General features: G+C 44.3%; 1 protein-coding gene across 1 annotated transcript; it reads left to right on the top strand.

Moving 5' to 3' along the window:
- The first annotated feature begins 1,938 nt into the window (after positions 1–1,938).
- Positions 1,939–11,983, top strand: LOC149271566 (uncharacterized). The gene is made up of 5 exons (XM_089507326.1): positions 1,939–2,468; positions 2,799–2,965; positions 3,791–3,911; positions 8,906–10,141; positions 11,961–11,983. The coding sequence occupies exons 2-5, from the start codon at positions 2,891–2,893 to the stop codon at positions 11,981–11,983; spliced, it is 1,455 nt and encodes a 484-aa protein (XP_089363452.1). The 5' UTR covers positions 1,939–2,468; positions 2,799–2,890.
- The last annotated feature ends 401 nt before the right edge of the window (positions 11,984–12,384 follow it).

Here is a 12,384-nt window from a genome sequence, read left to right as displayed (position 1 = left end):
TTTTAAAAAGGCTATCAAACATTTTAGCTGCAGGCAGAAATACCCGAAAAATATCCTGGGCTGTGGGAAATTGCGAGAAAACTTTTGAATAGTGTTTCCCTCGTCATACCTTGTCGGAAAAGGTTTTAGTGTCGTTACAAACCTATTAACAACAACAAAAAAAGGAGCAGATTGAACATCACAGAACGGGGAGATTTGTAGTTATTCCTTACAAAACTGAAGCCAAATATTGATAATTTGCTGTGAATCCATCAAGTACATTTCTTCCATTAAAATTATGACTATTTTTTTTGTTGATTTGCATTGTTGAAGTTATGTTACATTATTAATGTTTAATTTTAATTCTATTAAGTCTGTAATCATATTATTTTAATAAACAGAACACAAGAAAATATACTATTTTTATTTTTATTTTTACCACTCCGAAATTAGGCTTGGAACTCAGCCGCGACACAAATTTCCATCGTTAGATCTAATCTTCACATTTTTGATCACTTTATAAATAAAGGTTAATAATAATAATAATAATAATAATAATAATAATAATATATGGTAGAAATGTAGCAGCAGGAGGTCCACCGAAACCAGCAAAATTTTGAAAGTGGTCTACGAGAAAAAAAAGTTTGGGAACCTCTGGCTTAGAGGAAGGGTCTGAGGAGGAGGAAGAGGAGGAAGGCTTAGGGGAAGAACCTGAGGAGGAAGAGGAAGAGGAGGAAGACATAGAGGAAGGATCTGAGGAGGAAGGCTTAGAGGAAGGGCCTGAGGAGGAGGAAGGCTTAGGGGAAGGGCCTGAGGAGGAAGAGGAAGAGGAGTAAGACATAGAGGAAGGATCTGAGGAGGAAGGCTTAGAGAAAGGGCCTGAGGAGGAAGAAGAGGAGGAAGTCTTAGGGGAAGGGCCTGAAGAGGAAGAAGAAGAAGAGGAAGACATAGAGGAAGGATCTGAGGAGGAAGGCTTAGAGGAAGGGCCTGAGGAGGAGGAAGAGGAGGAAGGCTTAGGGGAAGGGTCTGAGGAGGAAGAGGAGGAAGGCATAGAGGAAGGATCTGAGGAGGAGGAAGGCTTAGGGGAAGGGCCTGAGGAGGAGGAAGAGGAGGAAGGCATAGAGGAAGGATCTGAGGAGGAGGAAGACTTAGAAGAAGGGCCTGAGGAGGAGGAGGAAGGCATAGAGGAAGGATCTGAGGAGGAGGAAGACTTAGAAGAAGGGCCTGAGGAGGAGGAGGAAGGCATAGAGGAAGGATCTGAGGAGGAGGAGGAGGAGAAAGGCTTTAGAGGAAGGGCCTGAGGAAGAGGAGGAGGAGGAGAAGAAGAAGAAGAAGAAGCAGCAGCAGCAATTCCTGGGCAGAATACTTTTTGGTTGTTGCTTATTATTATTATTATTAAATTTTATTTATTTATTTATAAAGGCTTATAAAGATTTATTTATAAAGATAATCTCAGGGAGTCTCTATATCATCACATCAGGAAAACGTTTAGGTATTGTTAAGGTTTGGAAATGCTATTTGGGTCCTTTCTGACTTTGGGGCCCTTTGATCCCCCATTTTGGGTTCCCTGAAGGCCTAAAACTGACAACTGCCAGCGCTGCAGCAGAGGCAGCCATTTTGTGTTCTAGGGGCCATTTTGTGCTGCTTGTGACTGTGGGGAATAATGTTCCAGAACCTTCTCTGAGGCCTCAGTTGAACAGAGTCCTCTCTTTCTCTCCTGAGGCTCCAGAGAGAGAAGGAGGCCAGGCTCCTTGGGCCAAAAGGAAGGAAATGTGTCTCTTTGTGTGTCTTTTGTGTCTCTTTTCTGAGAGGGTTTTCTTATTACACAGCTCTGCTCCTTCTGAGGAACATAGGTTTCAAAAGGGATCAGAAATGGGAGGATAGTTTTAATACAAGCCTTATTATTTTTATTCTTCACAAACATTGGGCTTTGGCTTCTAAGAGGAGGCTTGTCCCCCAAACAAGGCCAAAAGTGGCTCCTTTGGGAGGTTTTAAAAGTCTTCCCAGTTTCCTTATTAATAGATTTTCAGGCAAAAAGGAAGGAGACAGACCAGAATAACTCATATTACCAAGAATGAAACAAACAAACAACAACAACAAAAATGAGGATTATAGACTAAAACAAACTACTTATTTTTTTAAAGGAAAACCATTATTAGGAGGCTAAAAAGAAGACATGGGTGCTTCTACCCTTTTACAACTGACTCAGGCTTTATCTGCACTACAGAAATAATCCAGTTCGAAACCGCTTTAACTCTCCTGGCTCCATTCTATGGAATCCTGGGATTTGCAGTTTATTGTGGCATGAGAGCTCTCTGGCAGAGAAGGCTAAGTGTCCCAAGGTAAAATCCCAGGGTTCCATAGCACTGAGTGGTTAAAGCGGTGTCAAAGTGCCTTATTTCTATAGTGCGGATGCAGCCTTCTTGGGAAAGGAGCTGATGATGGGGAAAAGCACTGGTGAACTCAGAAGGTTTCAGCAGATGATTCATGTATTTATTCATTTATTTATTTATGATGTACTCATTTCACATCTAGCTACGGGGACATAATCAGGGCCCTCTCCAATTCCCCATCCGCTAATCCCCCACAACTCTAATAAGGCATGGAGTATCTGTTGTGTAGGGGAGCTGCAGTGAATCTATGCTAGGTCCAGGGTGTTTTGTTTGGTGCAGAGGGAGGAAGGGGATGCCCAGCTCTGCATCGGCCCAAAGGAGGCATATGTCACCTGCATATGTCACCAGCAGGATGCTGTTCTCTGTCTCTTTGAGTGCTGCAGGGTTTCTTGCAAAGCCAATCCTAACCTTGGTCCCTTTTCTCAGGACCTTCATCTCGGCCTCCTTGTGCACGGCTTTGGGGACTCTCTTGCTGGAAGTGACCAAGTGCAGGGCTACCAGGACCCCCTGCCCACCTGATGGCCAACACAGAGGCCAAGCGGAGGAAGTTGGGCTCCAACAGAAAGAGGCTGCCGAGGTACAACAGCTCTTTGGTGAGTCACTATCCTATTATCTTCATCTGCGTCACTGCTGGGCCAATTTATGAAAGGAAGCAAATAAAATACTGTCCGAGTTTGGCAGAGAGTCCTGGTTAATCCTCTGTCACCTCATTATTTCAGGGGCTTTTAAAAATGTCCTGGTTGCTCTCTCCTCCTCCTACGTTTCCTGTTTCTCAGCTCTCTTCAGTTCCTGAGGGCAATTGAGTTTGTAGCCCATCAACTCAAAAGTGGGGAGAGGAGAGGAAAGAAGGAGGATATGGCCCTTTCCAGGAGGCTGAAGCAGAAGGAAACTTCGTAGCTTGTGTGATCTTCCTCATAAACAACTTTGGCCATCTTCACTGCTTTTTGGGTTGTTTGTCCATATGTGTCTTGCTTTTCCAATCTGCAAAATGTTGGGGGATATGGGAAAACATCTCTGGATCTAAATATGGGGTGGGCCCAGTGGCCCTCAAGCCCAGAGTGCTCCCCAGAACTGTTATAAAAAATGATATTTGCCTCTCAGATTTGGCAAGAAATGTCTAAATGCACCATGATTCTTTGGTGGCTAAATGTACTGTATGTGTTGGGACAGTGAGTATCCTAATCCATTATCAATTTCCCAGCCATGGCCTAAATTATATTATGTATTATATTGTATATTATATTGAAAAGATTCAAGACAAACTGGATCTCAAAGGCAGTAGCTTTTTTCTGGCTGACGGCATTTAAAATTTATTTCCTGGACTTAATTCTAGTGATCAAAAAATATTTGGATGCACCATGTGCTTTCCTCCCCTTTTGCTTAATATCTCTGTGGATGAGGGCTATTTTCTGTTGCAGGTGACCTTTGCGGATGTGGCGGTATATTTCACCGAGGATGAATGGAAACTTTTGACGAAGAAGCAGAGACATATGTACAATTACATAATGATGGAGAATTATGAGAATGTGGCCTCTGTGGGTAAGGAACTGGAATCCACTAGCATTATAGAATCACAGAGTTGTAATAGACCACAAGGGCCATCCAGTTCAACCCACTTCTGCCATGCAGGAATACACATTCCAAGCACCATCCAGCCTCTGTTTAAAGACCTCCAAAGAAGAGGACTCCACCAAACTCTAAGGGAGTATATTCCACTGCCAAAGAGCTCTTACTGTCCCTAAGTTCCTCCTAATGTTTAGGTGGGAACTCTTTCTCTGTGACTTGCATCCATTGTGGTGTCTCTTTTTCTCTGTAGCAGCAGAAAGCAAGCTTGCTCCATCCTCAATACGACCCTTTCCAATATATAAACATGGATATCATATCCGCTGTTAATTTTCTTTTCTCCAGGGCAAACATACCCAGCTCTCTAAGCTGCTCCTCATAGGGCTTGATGGTTTCCAGATCCTTCACCATTTTAGTTGCCCTCCTCTGGGCATGTTCCAACTTTTCAACATCCTTTTTGAATTGTAGAGCCCAGAACTGGACACAGTATTATTCCAGGTGAGGCCTGACCAAAGCTGAATAGAGTGGCACTATTACTTCCCTTGATCTAGAAACTATACTTGTATTGATGCACCCTAGAATCACATTGGCCTTTTTAGCTCCTGCATCACACTGTTTCCCCCTGTTGAACTTGTGGTCTACTAGGAGTCCTAGATCCCTGTCAAGCGTAGTTTAATTGTGATAGCAACATCTGTAGAATATTTGAATTTGTAGTTTAGTGAGGCTCTATTGCTCTCCACTTTATAAGGATTCTAAATACCCCATTGTAAACTGCCAATTGTCAGAACCATCTTCTGTGGTTCATCCAGAATGGTATTGCGGTTTCAGGGTGAATTGTTAGTAGTTTAAATGTTGGTAGTTTTAAGTAAGGATAGTGGGGCCTAGAGCGGCTTGGGGAAAGGAAGCAGTTGGGGAGGCTCTTAACTGACTGGTTTGTGAGTTTTGGGTGGCAGACATGTCCCTGAGGGGAGAGGCGTATATGAACGGTGGAGGAGAAGGCAAGAGGTACCCGAGCTGTTTAGGGGCTGAAGGGGGAAGAAAAGGGAGGAGTGTGAAGATAGTTAATGACGGAGGAAAAAGGTTTCGAAGCTTCAGAGACTGCTTAGATGTGTTAATGGACACTTCTGCCGGAGTTTCTCAATAAACCTTTTGGTGCAAGCAAAGGACTTTCTAATTCTGAGACTTAGTTCTGGCACCAGATATCACACCAATTCTAGGATTTTGTGGGATGACAGCATGGAGATTAATGAATTTCTCACCCAAATGGTACTCAGCACATCTCTGAGTATGTTTCCTACCTTTTTTTGCCCTCTTCCAGTCTTTTGAGGCTCTGGAGAGGCTTCTTGGGGAAAAGCCCTCCCTTGGCCCTTCAGTGGCTCAGAGAGGGCCCAACAGTGTCAAAATGGCCTCCACTTCTCCAAACAGATGCAATGGGATACTGAGGGTCAAAACATTATTCCTATTTTAAGGTAATACAATGTGCGGTTTTCCCTGAGATTTCCAGGGGGCCAATGTGACGCCCCCCCCCCCCCCCCAGTCCCCAACAGTAGACCATCCCTGTCTTAGAGATGTCTTAAGGCTGTTTTAAGGCTGCTCCCTGGTGCTTGATCCTCACCAAAATTGGAGTTCAGGTCCCAGCCCCATTGCTCTGCCTTTCCCAATGAGTTATTTGTATATGGATTATCCTGCCTTTATCAAACAATGAGCCTCAAAGTGTCCCTTTTATACATCAAATAAATGGGTGTGTCTGTGATAGAGCGAAGGAGCGAATGTGAAAAACAGAAAGGCAGGAAAGAGATGGTGAGGCTGAAATGCGGAAGCAGTGCAGATGGGCAAGAGAGAGAACAGAGGGAGGAAGGGAAGGGGATCAGGCTTAGGGCGGAAAAATGAAATGCACAGATGGGGGACACCTGGCTGAATGCAACTACGTTTGAAAGATATCTAGCAGTCCAAGTAGAACACAAGTTGAACATGAGTCAACAGTGCTGTGCAGCAGCCTACAAGGCCGATCAATTTTAGGCTTAATCAATTGAAGTATAGTGTATAGATCAAGGGAAGTAATAGTGCTACTCTATTCTGCTTTGGTCAGGCCCCACCTGGAATACTGGGCACAACAATTCAAAAAGAATGTGGAGAAATGAGCGTGTCCAAAGGAGGGCAACTAAAATGGTGAACAGTCTGGAAACCATGCCCTACGAGGAATGCCTTAGGGAGCTGGGGATGTTTAGCCTGGAGAAGAGAAGGTTAAGAGGTTATATGATAGCCCTGTTTAAATATTTGAAGGAATGTCAAGCTTCTGCTGCTCCAGAGACTAGAACACGGAACAATGGATGCAAACTGCAATAAAAGAGATTTCACCTCAACATTACTTGAACAGACCTTACTTCCTGACAGTAAAGTCTGTTCAACAGTGGAACAAGCTCCATCGGAGATTTTAGTGGAGTCTCTTTCCTTAGAGGTCTTCAAACAGAGGTTGGATGGCCATCTGTCAGGGATGCTTTGATTCCAGCATGGCAGAATAGGTTTGGACTGGATGGCCCTTGTGGTCTCTTCCAACTCTATCATTCTAGGCCTCTGGGAGCCAGTAGGGGAAGGCAGGAGTAAAGCCAGGATCGCCTAGCTCTGTGCAAAGAGGAAGGGACCTCTGGGAAGGGCCAGGAGAGAGGCCTTGGGGATTGGGAGGCAGCCACCAACTGGACAGATAATGATGATGATGATGATGATGATGATGATGATAATAATACTAATAATAAGTTTTATTTGTATTTCACCCATCTCCTACAGGATTGAGGTGGTATTACAACCTTAAAATAGCCATAAAACAACAATAGCATACAATTTACACACAGTAAAACAACAAGTCACCTAAAACTCAATTCAGGACGAATAAAAACATTGTTTAAAATGCACAATTGTGATCAGAAGTGGGATTTTTCCTTAAGTTCTTTACAAGAGGTCGGGTGGGTAAGCCTTCCGGAAGGGATCCGTCTTAAGTGCTTTCTTGAAAGAATCCAAGGTGGTGATAAGACGGATCTCCTCCGGCAAGTTGTTCCATAACTTGGTGGCCATGGCTATATACGCTCTGTGTGAAGTTGTTCTTTGCCTGACCTTTGGTAATCTAATAGATTCTTCCCAGCTGTTCTGAGAGTGTGGGGCAGATTGTGTAGGGAGAGGCGTTCCCTCAAGTAGCTCGGGCCCAAGGCATGTAGGGCTTTAAAGGTAATAACCAACACTTTGTATTGCGCCCGGAAGCTAATTGGCAGCCAATGTAGAGATTTTAGAACTGGTGTTATACGGTCTGACCTAGATGTTCCAGTGGCCAATCTGGCTGCCGCGTTTGGAACTAACTGAAGGTTCCGAACTTGGTACCAAGGTAGCCCCATGTAGAGCACTGAACTTAAGAACTGAACTCGAAATCAGGCCCTTTGTTTCATTCATATTAAGGGTTCCATTTAGCAATTATGAGCAATGTCTATGAAGAGAGGAAAGGGTAACACAAAAATTCCTTTTTCTCTAATGCTTCTTTTCCAACCTGAGCTTTCTTAGCTCTGTGGTTGATTCCAGAGGCCCTTTGTCACTCGAAATGCTGGAGTCTGGGGAGGACACCCACAAGTGCTATACTTTTAGGGGAATTTCATACTTAGCTCAAAGGAGAGATTGAGGCAACAGTGACCTCGGGATTCATCCCAACTATACCAGGCCTGAAAGCACACAGAACTCCAGAGGCATTTCAAATAGGGTTTTGTGTTTTATTTAGGGGAAAGAAAAATGCACGCAGACACACACACATGTACACATATAGGTGTTCACACACACACAAGAACTGGGTAACAAAAGTGGGAGTGGTGAATAGTGTAAGACTTTGCTAATGGTAATACATTATCTAGATGGATCTTGATTCCAATTGCTGAGGGTCCAGAAAGGGAAGAGAAGTCAGTAACTCCAATGGCAAGTGGGGCTGGCGATTGTAATGAGGTGTTTAGCAATGTAAACCAGTGGAGTGTCTGTCTGCAACTGGACTGATGCTGAAGAACAGCCAGTTGGGACTGATATTTATACTGAAATTGTTGCTTGGGGGCAGAAACCGAGCATTCGAAAAGGTTTAAATTGCTTTAGGAGGTTTCCTGGGTGGGGAAAGAATTGTCTGAAACTGAAATAAATGCAATGGGTGCTTGTTGGAAATACTTCAGCCAAAAAGGATTGTCACACCGGCTCTTAGGTCCTTCTTGGCTCTGAATTCTGGTCCCATTCACAAGCCAATGTATATCACAGTCTGAAGGTGACACTCGCAGAGCTCAACAATAACATTGCAGAGTACAGAAGCAAATCTCCAGATATAGGTATTGGCAATGCACTAACCACTTTCCACACTTAAAAATAACTCACAGACACAGTTGATTTACTCCAAGTCCTTAGAGGTTCTTTAGCTTGAGTTGCAATATAAAACAAATATTTACCAGGTCTCCTCTCTGACTTCCATCCACTTCACAATCTCTTCTACATACAACTCCAACCCACATCAATCCACATGTGAGCTGTATACTGTATTGGTTGTGAGGCATCTCCTGGTGCCACACAGCATGAAGCATCCTCTGTAGTTAGCTTGCATCATGCCATGTGCTCTGACACAACACTCTATGGCAGTCTCACAGGAAATGATGCCACTTTTCAGTTAAAATAGTTTTACATATATTTAATGGAATATTTTTCAATGGTCTGACTATCTGCTTCTACTGATTTCCTCATGGCACTTCCCCTTCAATCTCTTTTTGGTAGCTCCTATGAGTAAGCATACAATCATTATATGGATTTGGTGGCATCCAGAACAGGGCCATGCTCAGGTCACTCACACCAACTTTATTAATTTAATCTGAAATAGGGAGGGGTGAATGTGGGGCTAACTCTTGGGGTAACACTTTCCTCCCTTAACACTGAGATTCAGTCTCGCCTGTCATTGTCCTCCTTTACAGAAGAATTTGTCAGTCAAGAGAGAGTCCACACAAGAAAGAAGTCACATAAATGCCAGCACTGTGGGAAATATTTTGCTTACAAGTCAGTCCTTGTCATGCATGGAATAGTCCACACAGGAGAGAAGCCATTCAAATGCCAGCATTGTGGGAAAGGTTTTTCTTGGAAGTCATACGTACTGACACATCAGAGAGTCCACACAGGAGAGAAGCCGTACAAATGCCAGCATTGTGGGAAAGGTTTTTCTTCAAAGCCACACCTAGTGACACATCAGAGAGTCCACACTGGAGAGAAGCCATACAAATGCCAGCATTGTGGGAAATGTTTTTCTCAGAAGCCAAACCTAGTGACACATCAGATATTCCACACAGGAGAGAAGCCACACAAATGCCACCATTGTGGGAAATGTTTTTCTAAGAAGTCAAACCTATTGATGCATGAGAGAGTCCACAAAAGAGAGAAGCCATACAAATGCCAGCATTGTGGGAAATGTTTTTCTCGGAAGTCAGACCTAGTGACACATCAGAGAGTCCACACAGGAGAGAAGCCATACAAATGCCAGCATTGTGAGAAATGTTTTTATTCAAAGTCAGTCCTAGTGAAACATCAGAGAGTCCACACAGGAGAGAAACCATTCATATGCCAGCATTGTGAGAAATGTTTTTATTCAAAGTCAGTCCTAGTGAAACATCAGAGAATCCACACTGGAGAGAAACCATTCATATGCCAGCATTGTGAGAAATGTTTTTATTCGAAGTCAGACCTAGTGAAACATCAGAGAATCCACACTGGAGAGAAGCCATACAAATGTCAGCATTGCGGGAAATGTTTTTCTCAGAAGTCCAACCTAGTGAAACATCAGAGAGTCCACACAGGAGAGAAGCCATACAAATGCCAGCATTGTGGGAAATGTTTTGCCTACAAGTCAGTCCTTGTCATGCATCGGAGAGTCCACACAGGAGAGAAGCCATACAAATGCCAGCATTGTGAGAAATTTTTTTATTCGAAGTCAGACCTAGTGAAACATCAGAGAATCCACACTGGAGAGAAACCATTCATATGCCAGCATTGTGAGAAATGTTTTTTTTCAAAGTCAGTCCTAGTGAAACATCAGAGAATCCACACTGGAGAGAAGCCATACAAATGTCAGCATTGCGGGAAAGGTTTTTCTCAGAAGTCCAACCTAGTGAAACATCAGAGAGTCCACACAGGAGAGAAGCCATACAAATGCCAGCATTGTGAGAAATGTTTTCATTCGAAGTCAGACCTAGAGAAACATCAGAGAATCCACACTGGAGAGAAACCATTCATATGCCAGCATTGTGAGAAATGTTTTTATTCAAAGTCAGTCCTAGTGAAACATCAGAGAATCCACACTGGAGAGAAACCATTCAAATGCCAGCATTGTGGGAAATGTTTTTCTACAAAGTCACACCTAGTGAGACATCAGAGAGTCCACACAGGAGAGAAGCAACACAAATCCCCAGCAGTAGACTAACATTATATTTGTCAATAAGGAATACAAAAATATATATTTTAAATCCTGTGGTGATAAGAAAAGGCCCTTGTGATTTTGCTTTTAAAGTTTGTCTGTCCATATGTGTCTTTATGTTTTAAGGTTGTATGTTGTTAAATTTAGGTTTCATTGCTAATAGTATAGATAATTACTTTGGGTTGTAAATTTGGCTGGGGATTGTGGGTCGTGGTATAAGTTAGTTAGATGCGGGGCTGGGATTTGTTACAGCTGTCTAGAATAGTTATGGGAATGATAGCTTTTGCAATGTGTGGGATGTTGGCTGAAGAAAGTTGGAGGCCGGTATTAACAGGATGAGCTAGTTTGTGGAAATGCCAAAAGGGGTCTTGTTACCTGTGGGGCATAGACTGTGGGAATTGGAGGTGGGGGCTAGGTTTGGAAGAGGGTGATGTTTTAGGTTTTGGGGTTTTAATGTATTGTTTGGCTTAGAGTGGGCAGTTCTGGCTTAAACACTGAATTTCTATGTGTTCTCAATAAAGTCCTTTGCTATTTCAACACACGGGACTCTTTGATGCACAGAAGTTCTGAATTTGCACACACACACACACACACACACACACACGATACACAGAGAGAGTTATATTCCCCAACTAGAGCCTTCCTTTCCTGCCTTTCTCTCCTGAGTCCAGCTCTGCACCTTGGGCTCCATTGCAGTCTCCTCAAATGAAGAAAAGAAGGAAGGAAGTGGAGGCCGCTGAACCCTTGGCACATACCTTCCTTTCCCGCAAAGGCTGCCAGCAGAATAAGCAGCAGCATCTAGGCCCTGGCAATCCCTGCACATGCTGAGGAGGAGCCTTTGAGGCCATATGTGCATGCACAGACTCAGCCCCTGAAGCCATAGCTGCCCTCACAGTCTGTTCTGAGGAGGGAGGGAAGTGGGGAGAGCCCTCGTTCATTCAGAGGAATGGCTGGACCATCTTCTGGGGGGCCCTTGCGTGGTTATTAGAAGGAAGGAAGCCCCTCTTCGCCCCCCCCCCCCAAGAAAGGCAGGGGGGACTGCCAGGCCTCCTCTCCCCCTTTCCTTCCCTGCCCCGTACTCGGATATTCTTTGGGTCCCATGTACTTGGGGGGTTATTATGAGAAAAGAGGGCAGGGGGTCCCTTGGAGAGAGGCGTGGCCATGGAGGGGAGGGGGATCCAAAGGTAAAAAGGGCTTTGAGGAGCCCCCTCCCTCCTGGAAATTGGGGCAGAGGAGAGACCCTTCCTTCTGATGCCTCATTTGGGGAAGAGTTTTGTGCCAAATAGAAAGCATCACACAGGATAGGGTTCAATATCATTGGAAGCAACATTTTTCGGTGGAGTAACGGTGGCAAGAGTAAGGGTCAGGGGGAGGGGGAGGCAAGTCAATAGATCTAATCTAGTCTGGAAAGGCCTGCCAGAAGACATCCATCTTAATAGCCTTTCTAAAGGCTTCCAAGGTGGAAATATGACGGATCTCATCCGGAGGTCGTTCCAGAGACTGGGAGCGGATGACGAGAAGGACCTCTGGGTCAATGCTGAAAGTCTTGACTTCTTGAGTTGTAGCAGGTTCTTACCAGAGGACCTGAGTCTGCGGGTGGATTGTATGGGAGGAGACACTCCCTCAAGTAGTCAGGACTCAAGCCATGTAGTGCTTTAAAGGTTAAAAGCAACACCTTGTATCTTGCCCAGAAACTAATGGGCAGCCAGTGGAGGGATTTAAGAACCGGTGTAATGTGGACAGTTCTAGAAGTGCCTGTAACCAACCTGGCTGCCATATTCTGTTCCAGTTGAAGTTTCTGAACTTGGCACAAGGGTAGCCCTATGTAGAATGTGTTACAGAAGTCGAGCCGAGAGATGACCAGCGCATGTACTACTGTTTCAAGGTCTCCCTGCTCCAGGAAGCGGCGCAGTTGGCGCATCACCCGAAGCTGATAACAAGTGCTCCTGTCCTTTGCATCCACCTGAGCCATCAGACGAAGTGATGAAT

Source organism: Sceloporus occidentalis, unplaced genomic scaffold (assembly GCF_023333645.1).
Source record: "Sceloporus occidentalis isolate IW3139 unplaced genomic scaffold, rSceOcc1.0.p SCAF_493, whole genome shotgun sequence".
NCBI lineage: Eukaryota > Metazoa > Chordata > Lepidosauria > Squamata > Phrynosomatidae > Sceloporus > Sceloporus occidentalis.
Note: the sequence above shows the minus strand (reverse complement) of the source record. Positions and strands in the feature narration are given on the sequence as shown.